General features: G+C 44.7%; 1 protein-coding gene across 3 annotated transcripts in view; it reads left to right on the top strand.

Annotated features, from left to right (window-relative positions):
- LOC146788713 (uncharacterized) overlaps positions 1 to 23,323 on the top strand; it is a 69,816-nt gene extending 46,493 nt beyond the window's left edge. For all 3 annotated transcript variants that reach the window (XM_085630320.1, XM_085630319.1, XM_085630321.1), the window contains 2 exons: positions 11,665 to 11,706; positions 21,018 to 23,323. In XM_085630320.1, the coding sequence (XP_085486446.1) occupies positions 21,646 to 23,010 (1,365 nt within the window). In that variant the 5' untranslated portion in view covers positions 11,665 to 11,706; positions 21,018 to 21,645 and the 3' untranslated portion in view covers positions 23,011 to 23,323. The remainder of the gene's footprint in view (positions 1 to 11,664; positions 11,707 to 21,017) is intronic.
- Positions 23,324 to 25,470: the final 2,147 nt, after the last annotated feature.

Genomic DNA, 25,470 nt, shown 5'->3' with positions numbered 1-25,470 from the left:
GGAATGGATGTCAATTTCCAGGCCTGCATGCGGGAGGTGGCCCGGTGGATGGCCAGCAACTGCCTCAGGCTAAACTCTCCGAAAACTGAGGTAATGCTGTTTGGAAATAATCCCAGCTTTTGGACTCCTACCTGGTGGCCTCAGGAACTAGGAGCCTGTCCCAGCCCAGTAAGTAATGTAAAAAACCTTGGGATGGTGCTGGATGACAAACTCACTATGTCACTACAGATTAAGGCAGTAGCTTCTAAAACAGGCTTTATCCTAAGAATGTTGAGAAAGATCCTGTTTTTTCTTCCTCCTGAAAGTCGACAAACGGTGGTCACCGCTCTTGTGTCCTCCAGACTCGACTATTGCAACAGCCTTTATCTGAATATTCAGGAGAATCTGATGCATAGACTGCAATTATTACAAAATGCGGCGGCCAAATTACTTACGGGTATTCCAAAGTTCATCCCGATTTCCAAGGCTATCCATGATTTGCATTGGTTGCCTATTCACAAGAGAGTTCAATTTAAATCCTTGTGTTTGGTGTTCAAAGCCTTGAAGGGTGAAGGCGCAGGTTACCTGACTAAGCATCTTACCAGGTATGTCCCTGCCCGGCACCTTCGTTCGGTAGAGGCCGGACTCGTCTCCATTCCTACCATAAAAAAAGTCCGTTGGGGAGGACGCAGGTTCTCCTATGGGGCTGCCAAGCTCTGGAACAAACTACCTCCCCATTTGAGACTTATGGAGAATCTTCTCCAGTTTAGGAAAGCTCTAAAAACTTGGTTGTTTTAATAACTACGCCAGCTTAAAAATTCAGGATTTGTGGACAGCGCCAGGACACCTACTTGGTAATCGCGCGCTTTACAAAACACCATAACATAACATAACATAACATTCAGTGAGATCTTCTCTCTTGACCAATTAGATCATACTATTGATATCAGCAAACAATTGGAGACTTTTAATGCCACGTTGGAAGAAGTTTTCGACGCAGTTATCCCCAAAAAATGAATGAATCCTGCTACTCGGAGAGTTTCGACCCCCTGGTTCTCAGGTGAATTAAAGTTGGAAAGGGCTACCTGCCGGTGTCTGGAAAGAAGATTGCGCACTGACAAATCAGAGGAAAACAGAGCACTGTATAAGAAAGCATTGTCTAAATACCATCAGAACTTAAAATCAGCCAGACAGCAATACATTATTAGCCAAATTGATAATGCGAGTAACCCCCAGAAAACACTGTTTAGCATTGTCCGGGATTTTGTCTCCCCAAAAGCTTGTAGACAGACGCCCCAGGAATCCCAGGAGCTATGTGACTCCCTGGCTTCCCATTTTCGGGAAAAAATATTGAATATCTATGCCAACTTTCCCTCCCCCCACCAATTCCCCTGTGGCCTTTCCTCAATCACTTCAGCATCAAAATAACATGGCAGCCTGTCCCCTAAACTGTTTTAAATTAGTTACAGTTGAGGAGGTTGTTAAAGCTCTTTCAGGGGCCAAATCTGGATCACCATGGGATGTTTGTCCACCCAAAGCCATGGCAGCACTGGCCCCGAGTTGTGCCCCCGTAATCCGAGACATATTCAATAACTCCATCATATCGGGCACCATTCCGACCGCCTGGAAAGAGGCGGTTGTGCGTCCCATATTGAAAAAATTATCGGCAGACCCTCTGGTTTTGGGTAACTATCGTCCCATCTCCCTGCTACCACTGCTAGGAAAAATCCTGGAAAGTTTCATCAACCGACAGCTAAGTCTATATCTAGAGGAAAACCACCTTTTAGATCCTTCTCAGTCTGGTTGTCGTCCCGGCTTCAGCACAGAAACGGCTTTGTTGGCCGTAACAGACTCGCACAGACTAACTGTCGATAGTGGAGGCTCAGCCATTCTGATCCTCCTTGATCTCTCCGCAGCTTTCGATACTATTTCACACTCGAAGCTGTTGGAGAGACTCCAGGAATGTGGCATAAAAGGGGTAGACTTGAAATGGCTACAACAGTACCTATTGGGAAGAACCCAATCGGTTATGTTGGGACCGTATGTCTCGTGTAAAATGCCGTTGGATAGGGGAGTTCCACAAGGCTCTTGCCTGAGCCCCACGCTCTTCAATCTATATATGGCTCCTTTGGCTCAAATAGTCGAGCATCTGGGTTTTGAAATCATATCGTATGCGGATGACACCCAGCTTATGTTTACCATCGGACCCAACCCAGATATCGACAAACTCCGTTTTGCCTCTGGAATGCTTGCCATCTTTGACTGGATGTCAAGCGATTGCCTCCAGCTCAATCCAGGAAAAACGGAGGTTATGCTTTTAGGCAAAGCCAAAAACAGCTGGTCGAACGATTGGTGGCCTAGTCAACTTGGTCACCCCCCTATTCCCAAACAGTCTGTAAAGAATCTCGGGGTCCAATTGGATCGGGCTCTATCCATGAAAGATCAGGTAGCAGCAACAACCAGCTCCTGCTACTATGGACTAAAGTTGCTTAGGAAATTTTTTCCCTACCTGCCCATGTCTCAGCGCAGAACCCTGGTCCGTAATACGCCGACACTGACTTCCTTTAGGAAACAACTATCTATATTTTCCTTCCCCTCAGACTTGCTTCTCCCAGTTAGCGCCTAGATGCCCCAGGGTGAGTTGTGCGCTTTATAAGAAACCTATAACCTAACGTGAAAATGCACTGGCACGGTCAAGGTTTTTGTGTTCAGTAATGCTCTTAGGACCCGCTCATTGCTAACCATTTGCTGGCATCATTTTCTGTCTTTGCCGCCTGCTCATTACGCAGCAATTACTATGCATTGCTTCCTTTTTCTTTCCAGCGCACAGACCATGTGCAGATTAATTCAGTTTTGTTCGCACTGTGAATCCGGTACTATTTCTGCGCTATAACGTGGTCAGCGCTAGCTGTTAAACTTTTTTTAAAACTTTGTTTTTAAATTAACTTCTTCCCACCCTCTCCCTGTTTCTTCTTCTGGATAGCCTTTACATTTTGTTATTTTGGCACAATTGCTGTGCATTGAAAAGTGTCAAATTTCGGGATCTCCTCTGAGGGAGCTTTATATTTACTTTTCTTTATCTGACTTGAACGTTTGGATATATGTGGCAATCTAGCCGGATACTGGGGGTGGGAAAGAAGCATTTTTTTCTAGAATTGTACAATGTAAATGTCTTTAAATGAGTTGCAAATATTTCAGCATGGTTCAGAATTAGGTCAAAATTGAAGCACATTATTTTGAATTTCTGAAGTGTGGCGGAAACAAATATTTTTATACAACCAAACCAATAGATACAACTGGTGATGACATTTTCACACATTGTGGTTTATGCGCTGTATAGTTTTAATCCGTAAAACTGTACGTGCAAAGGTAATTGTCATTTCATTTGAAAATGTGTAATAGCAGTGCGCTACCATACATCCATGCCCCTCCTGCTGCTCTGTGCCTCGCCCCTCCTGCAGCTCTGTGGCCGCTGCTCTGTGCCTCGCCCCTCCTGCAGCTCTGTGGCCGCTGCTCTGTGCCTCGCCCCTCCTGCCCGCAGATCTGTGCCTCGCCCCTCCTGCCCGCAGCTCTGTGCCTCGCCCCTCCTGCCCGCAGCTCTGCAGCTGCTCTGTGCCTCTGGCCCCCGCCTGACATGTTAGTGTTTATAAAGAGCATAACTGCTCCAAAAGCTGGACCTAGAGGAAGGTTGTATTGCATCTACTAGCCGGTCAGAGGGAAGAAGAATGAGGAAATAGGTAGAAAAAAAGCCATGTCTTCAGGGTTTTCCTAAAATGCAGGTCGTTCTCAGTTTTCCTGATGGAACAGGGGCCTTGGCATGAAGAGTGGCCTCCCGCTCTTGATTGCCTAACTCTAGGGACAATAGCCAAATTGTGATGAGCTGCATGAAAGGAGCAGGATGGTTGGGAAAGAGATAGAAGATTGGACATGGTGAGGGTACCCTGGGAGTGCAGGATCTTGTGAGCACTACACAGTGTCTTAAAGCTTATGCGCTTATCCACTGGGAGCCAATGCAGGTTATGAAGATCAGAGACAGTGCAAAATATTGGGCGGGAGAATAGCAGCGAAGCTGTAGCATTTTGTGCCCACTGGAGTCTTCTGATAATTGACTGGTTGGCCCCTGGGTGCAAGATATTACAGTAATCTAACCACGACAGAGGTACTGTCTGAATGATGGTTGGTTTGGTGCTATGGTCGAAAAGACGCAAATGGGTTTAAGGCTTCTCAAGAGCCCGAAACAGGTGCCTGCCACCGAATTTGGCCCTAGCCTCAAAATCCTGGGTGCTGTCCATGGAGACTCCTAGATTTTTATATGGAATACTTTGGTATGGGAGGGTACCCGAGGGAGGAGGGCCACCAATGGTCACCCCAAGACTGGGTATCTCTTTCCCAGTAGAGGTACTTCTGTTTTATTCTCATTCAAGCAAAGGCAGTTGTCATTCATCTACTCTGCAGCAGCTAGCAATCCTCTTTGGAAGTTAGCCCTGGAAATGTGTTCGGGCAAGATGGCGGCTGCTTGAGCACCGAGTGAAGGTCACTCCTGGCTTATAATATGCCTGAAAAGAGATATGCAGTTTGATCCGGAGTACTAACTGGCGTTTCAGAGAAAATTAATTCTGCTTATAATCGGGGGAGAACTGATGTGAATATCCTATTTACCGAGAGCTGAAGCCTGCTCTATGCTCACCGTTTTCGGCGTTCACGAGTCTTGGCGGCGGGTGATCGCCTCCCTCCTGAGCCGTGCACACCTGAGAGCTTGGCGGGTGTGGCTCTCAGTGGAGGAACAGAGGAGTGGGGGTGGCGAGACTCTCTCAGTCACCGCGATGCCGGCTCGTAGAGGACCGACCGCCGGAGCTACAGGTACGAAACCGGGGATCCAGCCATCTGCGATTACCCCGTCGCAGAGAAGCTGGAAAGCACGGACAAGACGGATAAGCCGGAATCTGAGGTGGATAAGATCGGAAGACTGGCTGGGAAATCTACGGCAGCGATTGTGAGTAAAATCACCTTAACCAAAGGGAGATATGGAGGGAAGCATGGAGATAAGACTGCTGAGAAGCTGCTGCCCAGTAATTCTCCTAAGGGGGTGTTAGGATCGGTTCCTCCGGCTTTGGATAACCCCGAGCAGGGGAAAATATTAACAGTCCCGGGAATGTTTGGCGGAGGTAGCATGGCGGCTAAAAGCCAGATACAGGATCCACCAGTATCTTCAAGCATTTCTGCAGGCGTATCAAAGGTGTGCAATGAGGACCCCCCGGCCTTGATGGCAAGAAAATCGGAGGGGGCAGACAAAATTATTGAAGATTTAGTTGACCCTACATCTTTTAAAGAAGCACTTACCCAGCTAAATGACAAACCCCCACGATGGGGGTAAACTAGTGGGCTCGAAGGATTCTGGAGCAATTTCTTCTACTTTTCTAACCCCTATTGGGGGAAAGCTAGAAAAACCTGAAAAGATGAAGGGCCCGCTACCTGATCTTATGGATGGGGACAGTTTTTTTTCTGTAGCGGAGGAGGAGTCTGATATGGAGTCTTTTGCTGGCTCTATTAGCGATAACTCCACCTCAAGCAGTGAGAGATGTAGCCCCCCAAGAACTGCGGGCACGAAGGCCTCTTTGTGCCGCAAGCATGGCCTGGGAGGAATGGACAGTGATGGCTCCGAGGTTAGTGACAAACTTCAATGGGATTACGCTCAGGCTACTATCAATCTTGCAAGTCTAGGGGGGCCCGCTGTTTCTAAAAAAAAAAACAGAAAAAAAAGGTCTAGAAGAGTCGAGCTCCCCTCCTTCTAATTCTGAGATTTATGCCTTGTTAAAATCAATACAAGGGGAGGCGCGACAAGAACACAAGAGGGCCCAACTAGCTACCAAGAAGATTCAGGGTGCAATTCGAAAAAATACTAAAGCATGTTCCGAGGTAATTGCCAGGACTACAGTTTTGGAGGAGAGCATTGTCTACATAGAGATGGGGCTACAGAAGACTGATCTTAAAACTTCAGCAAACGATGACAGACTAACTGACATAATGTGGAAGCTGGAGGATTCAGAAAATAGACTTCGTAGAAATAATCTTCGATTACTGGGAATAGAGGAAAATGTGGAGGGGCAGGACATTAGAGGGTTTGTTTTAAAACTGTTTAAAGCTGCCTTTCCAGAACTTTCTCATTGGTCGTGGGATACAGAGATACAAAGAGTCCACAGGTTCCCTCTTATGTTGAAAAAGAATTCTGATATAGGAGCTAAACCGAGAGCAATCCTGATTTTTTTTTCGGCAATTTTCTTTTGAGACAGGCTATTTTTGAGAAAGCTCGCCCTGATGCTAAAAAATGTGTAGACGGGCATACCTTTTTCGTGCGCCCAGATTTTTGCCACACTACAGTGGAGCGAAGGTGGCGGCTTCGCTCACTGATTTCCCCTTTTCAAAAGAAGGGGTGCGAGGTGTTCCTAATGAACCCCGCGCGTTTAAAGGTCATTTGTGCTGGCAGAGTACGAGTTTTTACATCAGAGGTTCAGGCTGGAGAATACTTAAAAGGATTGGGTGAAGGTTAAAAAAAAAAACATAGATTTCAAATAGGCTATTTTTCTCTTTTCACTTCTCTATGTGCTTAATAGGGGGCTGACCTTCTTTCACTCGGGTAGTGGCTGTCATCACATGGGTCTCGCGACCTATTTTGCCTGTAGTGGGGGGGGGGGGGGGGGGGAGTCCCTTAGAGGGCGAGAGCTAGTTGGGTGGATTAGTTACAGGAGGAGATGGCAGTGTGTTTCTTTTGATAAGTTAATTAAATTTGAATATATGCAAAGGTTTATAAAAAGGCTACTGGAATTTTTTTTTCTTCTGTATGGCTAGTTTAAGAATTGCATCAATAAATATATGTGGGCTGAATAATCCGTCTAAACGACGCCAGATTGGCGAAGACCTGCGTTTCTTGCGGGCAGATGTTCTCTGCCTACAGGAAACACATATTGAAGCTAGTCGGCATAAGTTTTTGGAGTTTGAGGGATTCCAACTTCTCTCTTGGACTAAATTTGAGGCTAAGACTAGGGGTGTTGCAATCTTAGCAAAACAAGGGAAAGTTAATGCTATGCGCTCTGCAGCCGATACCTTGGGTCGTTGGGTAATGGTTTATGGTGATTTTCAGGGTAAAAATCTTACACTCTGCTCTGTTTATGGCCCGATATTGGATGGTCCCGAATTAGTTAAATGGCTTAGTTCTGAGTTGGTGGGGTGGCCTTCTCCGATCATTATATGTGGAGACCTGAACATAAATATAGAATGTGGAACTTTAAACAATATAGAGAGTGTATATACTGGGAGGAAACCAAGGGTTTACCAAGCTCTGCAGCATTTATTAGATCTACACAACTTAACTGATGTATGGGCTTTTTTTAATCCAAATGATCCTGGCTATACATATTTCTCTGCACCGCATAGAATCTGTTCTAGGCTCGATTACATTTTTGCCTCACCTGTTTTGCTTCAAGGCTCTGGAATCACTAGATTTCCGCGAGTAATGTCGGATCATAATCCGCTGTTACTTGAAATAAATACGTCAGCGTGCATGAGTAGCCCCAGAAACTGGACATTTAATCGGGGTCTGCTTAAGAATACAGAATATGTTGATTGTATGTCGATATGGATTCCTCGATTTCTGGAAGAAAATATTGATAGTACTAGTATTCAGAACGTCTGGGATATGCTAAAGGCAGGGGTAAGGGGTGAGACAACCCGGTTCGGCTGGGAATATCAAAGGAAGGAAAGGGACAAGCTGCAGCGGTTATATACAGAATTGGCAGAAACAGAACAGAATCTGGTGGTTCAGCTACGGCAGGGTGGGGATAGTGATTCTGCACAAACTCGGATCATTTTAGCAAAAGCAGCCATAACCGAACTCTCTCAGACTAAGGCAGCTGACAAATTTTTAATTTGGAAATCAAAAATGTTTGAAAACAGTGAACAAACAGGGCATTTGCTAGCCGCAAGAATTAAAGAGAGGGTGACTGTTAACCGCATTAAGAATATCCAAGATCCTGATATCGGTCTGGTATCCGGGGAAGGGCCCATTGCGCTTGCCTTCCAGAAGTTTTATCAGCATCTGTACAGCGAAGATATCAGGGATAATGACAAACTACAGGAGGAAATATGAGTATTTGAGGGGGATAAGGGTGGATTCATTAACATCGGAAGATCGTGATCTACTAGATGCTGAGATCAGTTGGGATGAGGTTCAACAAGCTATAGATTCTATCCCGGGGGGAAAAGCTATGGGACCTGATAATTTACCAGGTGAATTCTACAAAATATTTCGGTTGCAACTCACCCCGGTTATGCTGGCATTATTCAGAACAGTGCAGAAGGGAAAAGTCTCCCCCGAATCATGGCAGAAGGCTCGGATTATCACATTTTTAAAGAAAGATAAAAATCCAACAGATATGGGATCATATCGCCCAATCACGTTAATTAACAGTGACACTAAAATTTATGCCAAGGTTTTAGCAAGGAGATTTTCTGGGGTGATTAAGAGGTTGGTATCGGTGTACCAACATGGTTTTGTCCCAGGACGGGAAACCATTAATCATATTCGGCGCACAATTGCCTTGTTTGATTTTACTAGGGTCTCAGGGGACCCTATGGCCTTAATTCTGCTTGACGCGGAGAAGGCCTTTGATAGGGTCTCCTGGCCTTTTTTTATGGGCGGTTTTGAGGCACTATGGGTTTGGAGAAGGATTCATTACAGCAATAAAGATCATGTATAGACGACCAACGGCGCAAATTTCAATTATGGGGATTCAGTCAGGAACTATTAATATCTCAAGAGGTACGCGACAGGGCTGCCCTTGTTCTCCCTTATTATTTGCCATTTATATAGACCCTTTAATTAAAAAATTTCTTTTGAACAATTTGATTAGCCCAGTGAGATCTAAGGGTGGTGAAACTAAAATATTAGGCTATGCAGATGACCGTGCCATTTTAACTGATTCTCCGGAACGTGCACTGCTAGAAGTACAAAACTTGACACTTCAATTCGGAAGACTGTCAGGTTATCATTTGAATGAGGCAAAAACCCCAAATTATCTGTAATGATAAGATTTTAATTTCTGATCCTAGGGTTATTGATAAAGCAAAATATTTAGGAATACTTATAAGTGCAAACTCCGAAGAAACTGTTGAGATTAATGTCAAGCCACTGCTATACAAAATTGAAAAAGATGCTCGGAGGATGAATAATCTTCAGTTAACTCTTATGGGGAGATGTAATGTTGTAAAATACTTTTTTTACCAAAGATTTTATATCTCTTCAGAGCTATCCCTTTATTGTTTGATGTATTATGGTTTAAAAAAATAGAGCGCATAGTCTCATGGTTCATTTGGGCAGGGAAAAGACCTAGACGAGCCTTTAAATTTATGACACTTCCAAGGGAAAGGGGGGGGCTGGGCTGTACCCAATTTTCAGATTTACTACTGGGCAATTACTTTGAGGCATATAGCGGAGTTGTCGGATTGTCAAGATTCCGATGACCCGGAGAAATCAACATATAGACTTGTCTATGGAGAAGAAGTATCTGGGGTATTACTTAGACATATAGATTTTGCATATTTTAAACGTGTGAGGTTTAAGGGTCTCTTTGCCGCCTTTAAAATTTGGACCTTTATCCGGAAATTATTCAATATAGGAAGATTGCATATATACACACCATTCAACAGAAATGCCCTTCCCCCTCCAATTTTTGCAGATGGGTATTCTAGAGGATGGAATTCCCGAGGAGCCATTAGGCTAGGGGACTTAGTCTCGGATAATGGGGTCAGGACCTTTGACTATTTAAAACAGAAATTTAATCTCAATAATCAACATTTCTTTAAGTCTTTACAGATTCTGGATTTTCTTTCTCGCAAAACTGTTAGCTGGAGTACAATACCTTTAGTTGAAGCTATTAAAAGTGGGCATTCTACGATATCCTCAATTTATATATTGATAAATGTAAGAAGGAAAGATGATCTAGATAAACACTTTAATAGATGGCAAGTTGGATTAAATGCCAGGCAGGAAGTTTGTGAAGTCTTTACGGCTCAGCCACACTGCCACGCCAGCCGCAAATCTCCAGGTTCAATGTTTTAAAACTTGGCACAATTTGTATATAACCCCAAAGCGGGGAGATTGCGGTTGATAGTATTCATATGTTTTCCTCTTGCCCTAATTAAATTCCTTTATTAGATAAAATCAAACAATGGTTAGAAATGCTGTTTATTCGCCCGCTTCAGCTCTCATATTCAGCAGTTATATTTGGGGTTGTGGATGCCAATATGACACTCTCCGAACAAAAGTTATTTTTTATAGCCATGGCTACGCTGAGATTATGTATAGCTACTGTTTGGTTAGACCCTGCCCCCCCCGACAGATCATGAGTGGTTAAGCAAATTTATTAATGTTGGGAAATGGGAGCTGTTGATCTTTAGAAAAAGAAGTCCCAGGGCTCGAAGAAATGGCGAATTAATATGGGCACCAGTAGTCAATTGGTTGAATCGGATAAATTAGTGTTCTTGAATCAGCTAAAAATATTAATGTATATATATTGCATATATTGTGTTATTTTTATTTTTGTTTCTGTTGTTTTTTGTTGTTTTATTTTCTCTTTGGAAGATAATTGGTTTTTCTAATGGAGTTTTTTAAGTTTATCTCCTCTATGTAACTACCTTGGGGTCGCTGGGTGGGGCTCTTGGAGGGTGGGCTGGGAGGGGTTGATAATTGTTAAAACTGAGTCATGATACAGATTTATTCTGTGTTAGGTTGTTTTGTTTTGTTGTTGTATATATCTGTCTGTAATGCTATTTTTTGGATGATTTCTGTATCATGTTACTCTTAAATAAAAAAAAAAAAGGAAGTTAGCCCGATAGAGTTAAGGTTGATTTGTGAAGGCGAGCACAAGCTGAGTGTCATCGGCATAAGATATCAGCTCAATCCCCTCAGATTTCATAACCTGTGCCAATGGTTGAATGTAAACTTAGAAAAGGTAGAGCTCAGTGAGAAGCCATGGGGAACACCGTGGTGTAAAGTGTGGAGTTGGTAACTGTAGGGGGGAGAAATTACCTGGAAGAAGCATTCAGATAAAAAAGCCACCATATCAAATGCGTCATTCAATAAGGCTATTTATTAGGTTAGGAATACTTTGGGGTTATTAATGTGGCTAATTTTATTAGTAAAATGCTGGTGTCCAACATAGCTAAAACGCATTGCCAATAGCTCTTGCACATGCAAGACCTATGGCCTTTGCCAATGCTTGTTTAATCATCCTGTTGTCCTCTACCAACCTCCCCCTCTAATTCCACTTGAGACCAATTGGCTTGGCCAATGCTGATTTTCTTTACTCTTTTTGAAATTATTTTTTCCCCTTTCTCTCTTGAAAGATTTGAACTACAAGTAGAAGCAAAACGTTTTGAGAGAGAGGAATTCGTTTGAGCACTAGCTATCTAATTTTTGTGGCTGATTTGCACTGAGAAACTAAATTCTGATACAAATATTGTATATACCACTAAAAAATTGGTAGGATTATACATGAAAATACACCTGGAGCAGATTAATTAAGTGGATGGTGTTACTTACATTATGAACAAATGCCCACTGCTGTGTCTTCTAAGAACCCCATGCCCTGAGCACTAGTAAATACCTTTACTTGTCCCCTTTCTTTTCAGGCTGAGGAAAATAGCACTTTGCTGCTTTCATTTTCTACTCTGGTGAGTACTGATAGTTTATTTGTTATTTTTTCCTCTAAAAAGTTTTTTTTTCTTTGCTTTTAGATATAGTCATGGATACGAAATGTGGCTACGAAATCTGGCTGTTTTACTACATCTTGTTTCATCTTCGTTAATTCTACACTTATACGTGGCTGCCAAGTTTTTGTTTTGTATTGTAAATGGGTCTCTCTTGCGGTGCGTTTATACGCAGCCTTTCAATACTTCATGTTATACTTTGAGAGAGATTTTTTTGTTGGTTGAACAACTAAGTTTCTTTGCAGAGAGTTAACATTTCAAAAGTAATCGTTTGGTGCAGTGTAATGGCCTAGAAACCACACTTAGCATTCCATTATGCAAATTACTTTTGGCTAAAACGGAGATTACTGAGAATGTCCTTCCAACAAGACGCAGGGAAATTACCCTGTCTTGGGTTGGCGTGTCTCTTTCAGACTCACTGACAGGGGCTTACTTTTGCATCACTTTATAAAACAAGCCAGTAGCTCTGACTTAATGTGCTAACCCATTCAAACATCAGCATGCACAATGCTGTTTGCATGTGTTAGCTCATTACCATGAGACCTATTGTGTTTGACAGTCTCAAATGGAACGACTCTGGTTTGCACATCTGTGTGGGGTTGTTTGAAATTGGACCAGTTTCTGCTGGGGGGAGAAGCAATGACCTCTTTTGGTACAACCTGAACCATGATAAATTGTGTGTTCATAAACCTCATGCTTTGGGATCCTACGTGGGACCCTGAAATAAAATAAGTGACTGTCTAGGTTAACGTCAGAGTTTCGGTGCTGTAGCCCCACACACTTAGTTTTGTTTTAGGGGTTTGATAATAGCACAGACATTATTTGCGTATAATCTACAGCCTTATTTGATACTAGGTCTTCTGATACCACGGTTGAGATATTTTCTTTTGAGAACGTCTCTGCTTTAACCAGTATTGGTAATGCCAATGGATCGGACTTATAAGTGAAAGTGCCATTGGGTATAGGCATACGGGCGCGCGCATTCATCTACCTATTCATCCATCCACTGACTCATTTTTATAGTCACCCTTTCAGTCCGTCAACTAACTCTTTGTCGAACGCGGCCAATCACCCATGAGGGTATTCAGGCGTTGCCTTTGGCATTACCTGAACAAAACATGCAAAAACTCAACATATGGAAGGTAAATATTGACAGATACTAGTGGAAAAAAGAAAACTTGCTGCTACCTGAACATCACAGCCATATGCTTGCAATAATGAAACATAGCAGATTTCTTGAGGTCCCTCTGCTATTGTGGTGTTCCAAAGGCTTCTAATGGACAGAGTATGCTGACATAGCAATCAGATAAGCACTGTTCATCCCAACCCATCGTCTTTTAAGCAGCAAAAACTGACTTTGGCCACAGCAACCAAGACTCCGCACTTAGGACTGCATTACCGGCCTGAGTGGCCTTACACGCCCCTCTTCAGAAGGAGAATGCATTGTACCTAGTTGCATAGACCTAGAGTAGGGCTTGAATGGACCCCTGTACTTTCTGTATGATTTGCATTATTACAGCTTTCTGTGTAAGTTAGTGATCTTTAGATCTGTCCTCTGCTGCTCTTAAGTGTGTGCCGTGGATAAATAAGATATTCCCCATTGCAGCCTTTTATCTATTCTGTTTGGGCTGCAGCATAATAAACTGGTGTGTTCAATAGTTAGCCATCACCGTGTATCTCCTAAAGGTCAGCAGTCTCAACAAGAGGGCCATTTAACAGGGTTCATCCTGTCTCAGCCCCTGTCACTGCTATCTACCCAGTCCTCTTGCTGCATCTCGTACCTTCTTCCAGGATCTCCCCCAGCAGGGGCTGTTGACCAGGATGGGGTAGCAGCCTTCAGTTTTGCAGCATGAATCTTTCTGGATTCACTATGCTGTGCATTATTCCGCTGTCTAGTGGTTGGGTCCGGAATCGTATATATATTTTTTTTTCCGTGGCCCAGGTGGGCATCGACGTCCTGCCATTTGGTGTCCTCCCGTGACATCCGCGCGCTTCCTCCGGAATCTCCCACTTTTGGGCGCCATCCTCAGATTCTTTTTTCTGCCGTTTGGTCTGGATCGTCACCGAGAAGTTCCAGAGTTTTTGGGAGAAACGCCAAAAGTTGGAGTTTTTCAACACTACCAGGTGCACAGAGCCGGGATGATGAAGAGAGTGAGAAAGATTAAGATCTTCGGCCTCCAACGGAGAATGCGCACACAGGGGGCCACCTGAGTGCAGGAATGGACAAAACCCCGTTCAAATTTTGCTGTAATAGCCACCACAAGTATGCGCAGAAGGACCAGCACCCGGTTTGCAACCTCTGCCTGCCAATCGACCACGAAAGCAAGGATTGCAACGCCTGCTCGGCATTCACCCCCAAGACCCTCAGAGTGAGGGAGAGACAGAGGATAGCGAACTACACCATGCAGGGACATGGACAACTCCCGTCGCTCCGGGACTTGGGCCTCTCCAGCGGAGAAGAGGACACCATCTCCGAGGGACCAGAGGACTTCCCGGTCGCAGAGACCGATGAGAAGTCGACAAAGGAGGAGAGAGACGTCGACCCTTAAAGCCCCGACACTCTAGAAAAACTGAGCCAAAGTCCTCAAAAGGAGCACTGACGTCGAAGCACTCGACTGCCACAGCTGTGTCCACGGATAAACAGCCCAGCGGATCCTTCGAAAAGGACTCCCAGCTGTCGAAAGCTCTAGAAAAGCCTAGGTCATCGAAGCATGGCCCCAAAAAGTTGTGCTCAACGCTGAAGGAAAAAGAGCTGAAGGCGACTTCGACGTCAACATCGACCTCGAAGAGAAGCACCGAAACTCTCGACACGGAACAAGCGGCCGAAATGGAGATGAAAAGAAGGCTCGAGGCTGAAATGGACAGTATCCTCCAGAGGAAAAAGGACTTTGACGAACTGATGAGCAGATACACCATCCCTACGAAGCCCTCGACGGTAGTCGAAACAGAAGTCGAAGAGGAGTTCGGCGCTGCCGACCCGCAGAAAACTCCAGAACCAGAAGAGCAACAGGACGAAGAGGGCCTGTATTATTACGATGGAGCCAATTCCTACCCATGCTCCCAAGTGTGCTGGACCAGGGCAGGGAAGCTTTAAAGGAGCCAGCAGCCTACAGATCTGTCACCCCAAAAACAGAAAAAATACAAGCATTCCTCGAAGGACCCAGCATATATCCAGTGATCTGTACCAGCTGACTCATTATAACGTCAACAGCCAGGAAGAGGGCCAACATTCCCTCCAACTCAGGGCCACCGCCAGACAAAGAGTAAGAGAATAGACCTCTCGGGGAGGAAAGAGAGGAATGCGGCGATTCACTGGTGCATTGCGAACTCCAATGCCCCAATAAACAGGTGCGTGTACCAACATTGGGAGATGGTTGGGCAGCTGCTCAAACATCTCACAGAACAATACCGGCAGAGGGCAACACCTGGTGGAGGAAGGCAAAAACATGGCCAACACCTGCCTAAAGTCGGCCCTGGATGCGGCAGACACATCCAGCTGGCTTATGATGATTGGCGTAATGAAGAGGCATGCCTGGCTGAGGATCTCAGGTTTCAGACCGGAAGTCCAGAACAATATTCTGAACACACCCTTCAGCGGGGAACAACTGTTTGGGACACCAATTGACGAGAAGCTGACGCAGCTCAAAAAGGATAATGAAACTGCAAGGTCCATGGGAGCACTGCAGTTCAGAGGGATAAGAAGGGGCACACCCTCAAGTACACCGGGCGGCAGAGGAGGAAGCCAACCAGGAGCATCGCACCAGGCATTCCGACTTATCAGGGAAACAACCAGGCACAGCAGCAAGGTCAGCAACAGCAAAGCTGGGATTACCAACCGAGGGGCCAGTCCTTTTGGGGGCGATCGAACGGATGGGTATAAACGAGAAGAGGGGGGACAGCAACCCGCCTCCAAGTGACTCCGCTGTATCAAACGTGCCCACCCAGACAACCTCTCTAGAGGGGCGCACAAAAAAGACTCAAAAAGCAATTAGACACACACAAAGAAGAGATCATCGAACATGTAACACCGGTAGGAGGCAGGCTAAAACACTTCTTCCAGGAGTGGAAGATGATAACGGACAAATGGATACTCAACATCATACAGTTCGGCTACTGTATAGAACTGGAAAAAACGCCACCAGACGGGAGGACAACCAAAAAAATGCGCTCAACAAGAGCTCTCGCTCGCTCGCTTGTGGAGGCACAAGAACTCCTCCACAAGGAGGTGATAGAAACAGTGCCATACAGAAACAAGGGAGTGTACTCCAACCACTTCCTCGTACCAAAGGTGGACAAAACGGTAAGACCCATCCTAGACCTACGGTTCCTAAACAAATACATAAAAACGCAAACATTCAAAATGACGTCCCTACAGGAAGTTATACCACAAATGAGGGACGGGGATTTTGTCTACTATAGACGTCAAGGATGCCTACCTACACTTTCCCATGGACCTAAAACACAAATATCTACTGAGGTTTGCCATCAACAAAGCGCACTACCAGTTCACAGACCTAGCCTTTAGACTGAAATCCGCACCAAGGGTCTTCACAAAATGCCTAGCAGCGGTAGCGGTGCACCTATGGAGGCAGGGAATACATGTATATCCCTACCTCGACGACTGGCTGGTAAAGGCGAACTCTTACAACCAATGCAAACTACATGCTCAGCGGGTCATGCACACGCTGACAGAACTAGGGGTTTCGATACATTGGGGAAAGTCCTCGATAGACCCAGAAGAGGTGAAGATCTTTCTGGGCACACAGATCAACACCATTCAAGGCAGGGTGTTCCCCAGCGAGAAGAGAACCTTCGCCCTGCTAAAGGAGATATGTCAATACCGGAAGGGGCAAGCTCTGACAGTGAGGACAGTGAGCAAGCTCATGGGGATTATGGCGTCCTGCATACACCTAGTCCCCAATATTTGACTCCACTTGAGACCATTCCAGGAATGCTTCCAACAACAATGGTCACAGGCAACAGGGAGTTGGGAAGATCTAGAGGTTGTAACGCATGCAGTGCAAGAGGAGATAGCGTGGTGGAACAAAGAGAACATAACAAGGGGGAAGCCATTTACACCACCAACTCCAACAGTGACCATCACAACAGACTCATCCCAAATGGGGTGGGGAGCGCACATGAACCGGCTCAAAGTGAGGGGTTTGTGGACATAAACAGATGCGATCAAACACATCAGCTACCTAGAACTAAAGACCGTGTTCCTTGCCCTAAAATCCTTCCAGAAACAGCTGTACGGGCAAAGGGTGTTAATACAAACAGACAACACCATAGCGATGTTCTATATCAACAAGCAGGGAGGAACACAATCAGTGGCGCTATCAAGGCTAGCGCAGGAGATATGGAGATGGACCATCCCACGTGGAAGAGGTGTGGCCAGGGTGCCTGACTCCGCACCACAGGGTTAACGGTTCGATCCCCGGCTCCGACGGCAGGTTAGCCCAGCACCATGTGACTCTGGGCAATAGCTTGCTTAATCTTCCCGACGGCAGGTTAGCCCAGCACCATGTGACTCTGGGCAATAGCTTGCTTAATCTTCCCGACGGCCTCCAGTGCCTGGACACCTCTCCGGAGGTACCTGTGCACTTTACAAATGCTGGCATTTACATTTTATTTACTACAAATAGACCTCCTGGCGATACATCTACCAGGGAAGGACAATGTGGAAGCAGACAGACTGGGCAGACAGACTGGGCAGACAGACTGGGCAGACAGACTGGGCAGACAGACTCCAGCATCCCACGAGTGGGAGCTCAATACACAGGAAACGCGAAAGCTATTCAAGAAGTGGGGGACCCCACAAATAGACCTGTTTGCAACACACCAGAATGCAAAATGCCAATACTTCGCATCCAGATAGCCAGGTCTGCAATCTCAAGGAAATGCCCTATGGATAAGCTGGTCGAAGACATTTGCCTACGCTTTTCCCCCGATACCGCTGATGCACAAGGTGCTCAGCAAGTGCAGAACCAGCAACATGATGCTACCAGAATCAGCACCACAGTGGGCCAGGCAGTCCTGGTTTTCACAAATAGTGGAAATGACACAGGGGCCACCACACAAGTTCCCAAGAAGAGGAGACCTGCTCTAGATGCAAAACGGAAGGGTGCTCCACCCAGAACCAGAGAGCCTCATCCTAACTGCTTGGCTCCTGAAGACTTAGAGTTTGCGCACCCAAAGCTCCCAGAGAGCACACTGGCGGTGCTGCGGGAGGCAAGGAGACCCACCACACGGTAGTGTTGTGTAGCAAAATGCTCCAAAAGAGAATCACCAGGGAATCAACAGTGCTACGATACTTAACACTTGCTAAAGAGTAACCGAAGCTACACCTCGTTAAGAGTACACCTAGCAGCAATAGTGGCCTATACAAGAGGAGAAACAGGGAAAAGTTTTACATCCCAGGTGGTCAAAAGGATTCCTGGAGACATAAAGACAGCCTTTCTGGTGGCAATCACCTCGCTACTCAGGGTGAGCGATTTGCAAGCGCTAACACTACAAGAACCCTACATTCAAATTCACAATGACAGGGTGGTAATGAGAACAGACCCACATTTCATGCCAAAGGTGTTGTCAAATTCCACATAAGCCAGACAATACAGATACCAAGTTTCTTCCAAAAACCATCCACACGCACAGAGAGGGCACTGCACACTCTGGACGCTAGAAGAGCAGTGATGCATTACATTGAAAGGACTAAAGATTGTAGGAAAACAAAGCCATTGTTTGTGTATTTCGCAAGTTGTTTTTGGGGAAGACCGGTAACTAAAAACACCATTGCACGATGGATTGCACAGACAATCCAATTCTGCCACAAGCAGGCAGGTCAAGAACTACAAGGAGCAGCACAAGCTCACTCTACCAGAAAAAAGGGAGCAACAATTGCCTTCCTGACAAACACACCCATCCAAGACATTTGCCTGGCAGCAACATGGGCTTCAGTGCACACGTTCACTAAGCACTACTGCGTGGATATACAAATGAACAAGGAAGTACAAGTAGGACAAAAAGTGCTTCAACATATATTCAACAATCAACGCTCATCTTCCACCCAGCCGCCACAAACTTAGCAAACCGCTACAAAGTCTATGCACAGCATAGTGAATCCAGAAAGATTCACACTGCAAAACGAATAGTTTCTTACCTGTCAGTGTAGTTTTGCAGCTTGAAGACTTTCTGGATTCACTAGCTAACCCACCTACCTCCGCCAGAAAGATGAGACGGGAGGAAAGGGATTAAAATGGGAAAAGGCTTTGAAAAAAGAAGAGGAAAAACGAGAATAACACAAGACAAGAAAAAAATAATCCGAAGATGGTGCCCAAAGGTGGGAGCTTCCGGAGTAAGCGCGATGACATCACTGGAGGACACCAAATGGTGAGACGTCGACGCCCACCTGGGCCACGAAAAAAAAAAAATACTACGATTCCAGACCCAACCACTAGACCGCGGAATGATGTACAGCATAGTGAATCCAGAAAGTCTTCAAGCTGCAAAGCTACACCGACAGGTCAACTATTTGTTCTTTCTTAATCCACAGACGCACATGGTTCTATACGTGTTTTGTCAGCCACTGGCTGCTCTAAAAAGACAGGAGAGGCGGGCCCCCTTGCAACAAAAGGACCAGGCGCCAAAATGACTAAGTCATCAAAGATTTCCCTTTTGGTGTGAAAGGATGTAAATTGTGCTGGCTACAAACAAAACAACCATTCATCCAATTGAGACTACTATCACAAAGTAGTGCCCTTAAACTGTATGAATAGTATACAGTTAAAACACTTTTTTTATTTAAAAAACTGGAAGATTTCTTTAAAATTTGTTCAAAGCATGCTATCATTTGGGTCCTGTATTTTGTCAAGCTTTTATTCTACTTTAAAAACACATCAAAATGAGTTTATGCACAAATTAAAGAACCCAATCTGAAGGAGACTATTAGTTATGGATTCCTTACTTTAGGATTACCCCCAGGCGTCAGACTGGATCCTGAGAATTTTTCAAGAGAACAGCCAAAATATTGCCCCAATAAAGGTGAGCAACCCTTGCCCAAGGGGCCGCTCCCTGACCTACAAATTCAAATACCTGGTGTCTAAGTGGCTTTCTGCCTCCCTTGGGGCAGATCGGCATACAAATATGGCCACACTGGGCAGGGGGCAGAAACGGCCAAAAATATACCAAATATTTTCCCGCTAAAGGGGAGCGACCCTTGCCCTAAAATAAAATCCCTTGTATCTATTGGGCTGCTTCCTGCCCAGGTGGCAGATCGGTGTAAAACCGGATGTTTTCCCTCTGGTTGAGGGGTAAAAAAACCAAAAACACCCCCAAGGGAGCAACCGTTGCCCTAGGGGTAGCTCCACCCAAAATTTACCCAAACATATATCCCTGGCATCCAGTAGGTTTCTGATTAAATGGCTGATCTAGCCCCCAGGGGGTACTGAAATAAAACATGTCCCCTTACTTAAGGGGCTGCTCCCCCAAAAAAGAAATATGCCCTGGTGGTCTATGGTTTCTGGATTCCTACTCGTGAGCAGTAATACTCTTTAGACTGACACGGTCGAAAGGAGAAACTCTTTCCTTTCCCTTTGTCTGTCATATTAACCCCCCTGTAAATGCCATTACTCTGGCCATCCCCTTGTAGATGCGCTAGAAGCAAATGGGTTCCAGCATGGCACGGACACCTTTAATTGATGTCTGCAAAACATATCGCAGACAGGGGGCTCTGGTGGTAGCGGAAGCGCTTCTGCTGCCATCTCTATGGGGGGGGGGGTCTTTAGAAGCACTTTCCTGTGGGTGGGTGCGAGGACAACTTGGAGCCGTCCTCCGTACAAGCCCTCTGTGGCCAAGGTTGGCTTGGAGCTGTCCTTGACACACAAGGGGTTAAACATTTCACCAGTCTCAACACTAAGATGATTTAATACCGTAACAAATATTTGAACCAAGCTAGCATGGTCGGTAGGCCTGGCTTTAATGTTGTGACTTTTGCATACAGAATTTGTTCATTCATGCCTTCTTTGCATGCATTTGTGAATTATGCTAGCCTTATTGGCTATACCAGTAGTTTTATTTATATAATTATGATAGTTATTTTAAGAATATTCCTTGCTCTTTAAAAGCTTCAAAGTGACAATTATTCAGTTATGATTAATTCTTTAGTGAATTTTCAATTCCGTTAGCTAATCTGTGATTTTATTGGCTGTCATGTTAACTGCTTCTCATACAGTTTTTCATATCGGCTGTATGTTTAGTAATTTCGGATTTGTTTTCAGCCTACAGGGATTGGACCCACGACTGCATTGTAATCTGAGCTTGAGAGTACTTTATTTTGAAACTTATTGGATCTCACCAAGAAGAGTGCAGTGTTGAGCAGCAAGTTTAAAGGTGGAAAAAACACGAACAGATCCAGCTGTCAAAAGGCAATCGAGCAGTTCAGTGAATGTCTGGGTGCCTCCATCCCACTTGAATTAAATGAATCACTAAATTAAGGCATTATCACCAAATGCAGCAAAATGTGCCCCATGCCAGAATTTGGTCAGCGCTATACTTATTAAAATTTTGCAGTGTTTAGTCCACTGTCTGTCTTGGCTGCTCCCTATCAAGAGCCCAAAGTTCCATGAATCATTAATTGTGAATCAGACAACTAAATATTAAAATAAAGACTTAATATTTGTACTAGAAAGCTCTATTCAAGCGTTTGCTGCCCCAGCCACTAGGCTCACTTTTCATTGTCTTGTGCAAAAATGACCCAACATTAAGCCAACCTTAAACATAGAAACCAGGTGTTTGTGATACATGGGGCAAGACCTTTAGTGTCCATTCAGCCTTACCGTTGTGTTTAAACTCTCTTGAAGCCCCTAGTGCAGTGATTGCAAGAGCATAATCAGTTTTTCATCAATCATGATGGTACATCCGATGACACAGTCATGGCATGCGGTCAAAAATGAGCCAAGCCAGGAGATGACAATCCGAAGAGGAAAACCGTACACATGCAGTGAGTGTACGAAAAGTTTTAGTTCCTCATCAAAACTTAAACTTCATCAGAAAACACACACTGGAGAAAAACCGTACATGTGCAGTGAATGTGGAAAAAGTTTCAACCGGTCATCAAATCTTACACTCCATCAACGAATACACACTGGTGAAAAACCATACACGTGCAGTGAATGTGGGAAGGGCTTTAATCGATCATCAGACCTAGAGCGCCATCAACGAACACACAAAGGAGACAAAATCTTCAAGTGCAGTGAATGTGAGATGACTTTTAGTCAGTCCTCACTCTTAATGTGCCATCTTAAAGTCCATCGGCGACAAAAAGCACACACATGTAGTGAATGCGGCAAGAGCTTTAATCATTCTTCACACCTCAAAATTCATCAGCGCACGCACACTGGAGAAAAACCATACATGTGCAGTGAATGTGGGAAGAGCTTTAATCGATCATCTGACGTAAGACGCCATCAGCGAACTCACACTGCAAAACCATTCAAATGCATTGAGTGTGGTATGAATTTCAGTCAGTCATCAGTCCTGAAGCACCATCAGCAGTCCCACACAGTAGAAAAAACACACACCTGCAATGAATGTGGAAAGACCTTTACTCGATCATCACACCTAAGAGTCCATCTGCGAATACACACTGGAGAAACACCATACAAGTGCAATGAATGTGGGATGAGTTTCAGTCAGTCGGCAGTCCTAAGGCACCACCAGCAAAGCCACACAGGAGAAGGAAAACACACATGCAACGAATGTGGGAAGACATTTAATCGAACATCAATCTATAAGCGCCATCTGCGTACACATACTGGAGAAAAACCATTCAAGTGTAGTGAATGTGGGTTATGTTTTAGCCGATCATCGATTCTAAGGCAGCACGAGCTAACCCACACAGGAGAAAAAACACATATATGCACTGAATGTGGAAAAGGGTTTTATCGCTTACAAAGCCTAACCCGCCATCAGCAAACCCACTCAGAAAAGCTATACTTGTGCAGTGAATGTGGGAAGAGATTTAATGAAGCATCAGACTTAAAACGCCATCAGCGAACACACACTGGGGAAAAACCATACACATGCACTGAATGCGGAAAGAGCTTTAATAAATCTTCAACTTTGAGCTGTCATCTGCGAATACACACAGGTGAAAAACCGTACACATGTGGTGAATGTGGAATGAGTTTCACCCAGTCTTCTGCTTTAAAGCGGCATCAGCAAACACATGCCGGAGAAACAACTTATTATACAGTCATTGTGATAACCTAAGTCAATATCCGTGAATGCATTGGGAATAAGTCACATGTGCAGTTAATGACCAAAATGTCGGTGCATGTTCAGTGCAAAGGGCTCATCGGTGAACCTCCACCAGACTAGTCAAGTCATAATGCTGTTCATGTATGCCTGCATCTGTGTCTACCCCACTGTCCCCTGCCAAACTCTGCCTATTTCAGTATCCTCCCACTTCACTACCTCCTTTTCAAAATGTTTTTTCTTGAGCGCTTTCTGTAACTTGTGCTTTCTCCAGATTCACCCTGTTGAGCTCTTTAACATGTAAATTAAACATTATACAATAAGGATATCTTCATTGTTTTACTTTTGTGCAAAATAGCTCGGTGCATGTTTTTCAAACTAATTTCATTCATCACATATACTCATTGCATTTAAATGTGTGTTTTTCACTTTACATCTTAATGATGAGCATTATTAATTTTATTTCCGCTTTCAGGATAATAGTTTGCTTGATCTCTTTGCTGGCTGCATATTGGTCCAACAGGTCTGTCTTCAATAATGTTTAGTATTGAGAAATACTACATGCAAATAAATGTTTTAGGGTGACAATCCATCTTTGCTTACTGCATTTTCAGTTTCTTTGCCTCTATACACCTGGGTAGAAAGCTAAATCCAGCACATATCATGCAACTATTACTGTGCACCCCCTCACAATTAGAGGACATTGATAAGCAAGTGGAGTGTGGAAGTCAGAGGGACACGCCACTTGCCTTGCTTCATACTTAAACTTCTGTGTTCAGTTGGTTTTGGTCAACCACCACTATAATGCTCATGACTGAATGAGCACACTTGTAAAAAAATATCCCTCTGCTGTAAACAGCAGAGGGATTTCCCTTTTTTTTGCTTTGAAAGATGGGACAGAGCTTCCCCAGACTCCAAAGCATGGTTTGTGTTTTAATTGTAATGACTATCTCGCGCATGTCGCGCTGTCATTACAATGAAAACAAAATTAAAACTTCGTTTCAGTTTCATTGTTTCGGTGCTTGTGGGGCTATCTCAGCCCACGAGCACTGAAACGCATGGGAGAGGTATCGTTGAAAAGGGGAGAATCTCCCTTTTCCGAATGATGCCCTTCTCTTGTGGATTGCCCCAGGACGATTCCCAATCAGGGATCTACCTACTAGCCACCAGGGGGGGGTGCCCCCTTGTGCAAGGGCCTTTGTCCCCCCCCCCCCCTTATAAAATATTCCCACAGTCTTTCTGCCCCTGTGGGGGGAAGATGGGGCAGTAGCCCCCCAATCTACACCAGAAAGCACCCTAGACGCCAGGGATAAAATAAAATTTATAGGTCAGGGTGGGACCTGCCCAGAATAGACATCACAATGCCCCCCACCCTACTCCCCCAAGCAGGAAAGACTTTCTGGGGGGAGGGGAAGCAGAAAGCCCACTAGGGATTTTTTTATTTTATATATGTAGGCTGCCCAGAATATGCATGCCAATGCCCAAACTAAAAAAAAAATGCTGGAAGTCCAATGGTTAGTTTACAATAGCAGTGTATTACTTAACTGAGTATAAAAGGCTGCAACATTGTCATTTTAGTAGCAAAACCAGCACACTGCTTAGCCAGTGTTCTGAGAGCACCGCCACTGCAGAGGCCACTATTATCTCTGATTTTCTCCCCACACATTGTGTTGAAGAGTCTCTTGGAGCTAATCTCAACCGTATTAAGGTAAGAGTTCCTATTTATTACTTGAAGATTGGGATTTTACAATGTGGGAAGTAGTCTTGATTATCTTAGAATTTGGGTCAAGCTACATGGGCCTAGCAGAGACCGCTAAAACAAAACAGTTTTGAGGCCTTGTGTGTTGTGAAGTTGAGGCTTTGTTGAAGACTTACATAAGGACTGCATTTGCTGTTTCTACACTTCCTATTAGGCCAAGGACTGTAAAATGTGCAAGTAATTTCCCTCAAAAACCTTGTGCAGACCAGAAATTTGCCTCTTCCTTTGGCCGTACATATCAAAGGGAGATCAATTTGATCACAGCACTCCTCAGTTATTTAAAATGGCTCAGAAAGGAGTGTTTTCAGACTGTGTCTTCTGACACAATTGTCTCCTCTAAAGATGTTAGATTTATTTCTAAGGAGCCAAGAGCCTCCTGGTAAAAACAAAAATCAGAAGATGGAGAAGAGAACTACCAAAGGTCAGTCCTTCTCTGCTTGTTGAAAAGATTTGTGTCAGAACCATGCTTGATGCCTAAACCATAAAATTCCACTTCTGTGGTGCCAGTTTCTCGGTTTGCTTAGTCTGGGAGCTTCTCTTCTGCACAGATGATTGTTGGTGCAGCTGCCTCCATCTTCGAAGTCCCATCAGTGGAGAAAATCTGGTTTCTCTAGTGCCAACGCATTTTCCGGTTGATGGCTCTCTTAATTTGTTTTTGTGTCCACCATCGGTGGGCCGCTATTAACCTTCAGGTTAGAAGCTGACCCACTAAAGTT

Source organism: Triturus cristatus, chromosome 10 (assembly GCF_964204655.1).
Source record: "Triturus cristatus chromosome 10, aTriCri1.1, whole genome shotgun sequence".
Taxonomy (NCBI): domain Eukaryota; kingdom Metazoa; phylum Chordata; class Amphibia; order Caudata; family Salamandridae; genus Triturus; species Triturus cristatus.
The sequence above is the reverse complement of the archived record's forward strand: the minus strand, read 5'-3'. Positions and strand labels throughout refer to the sequence as shown.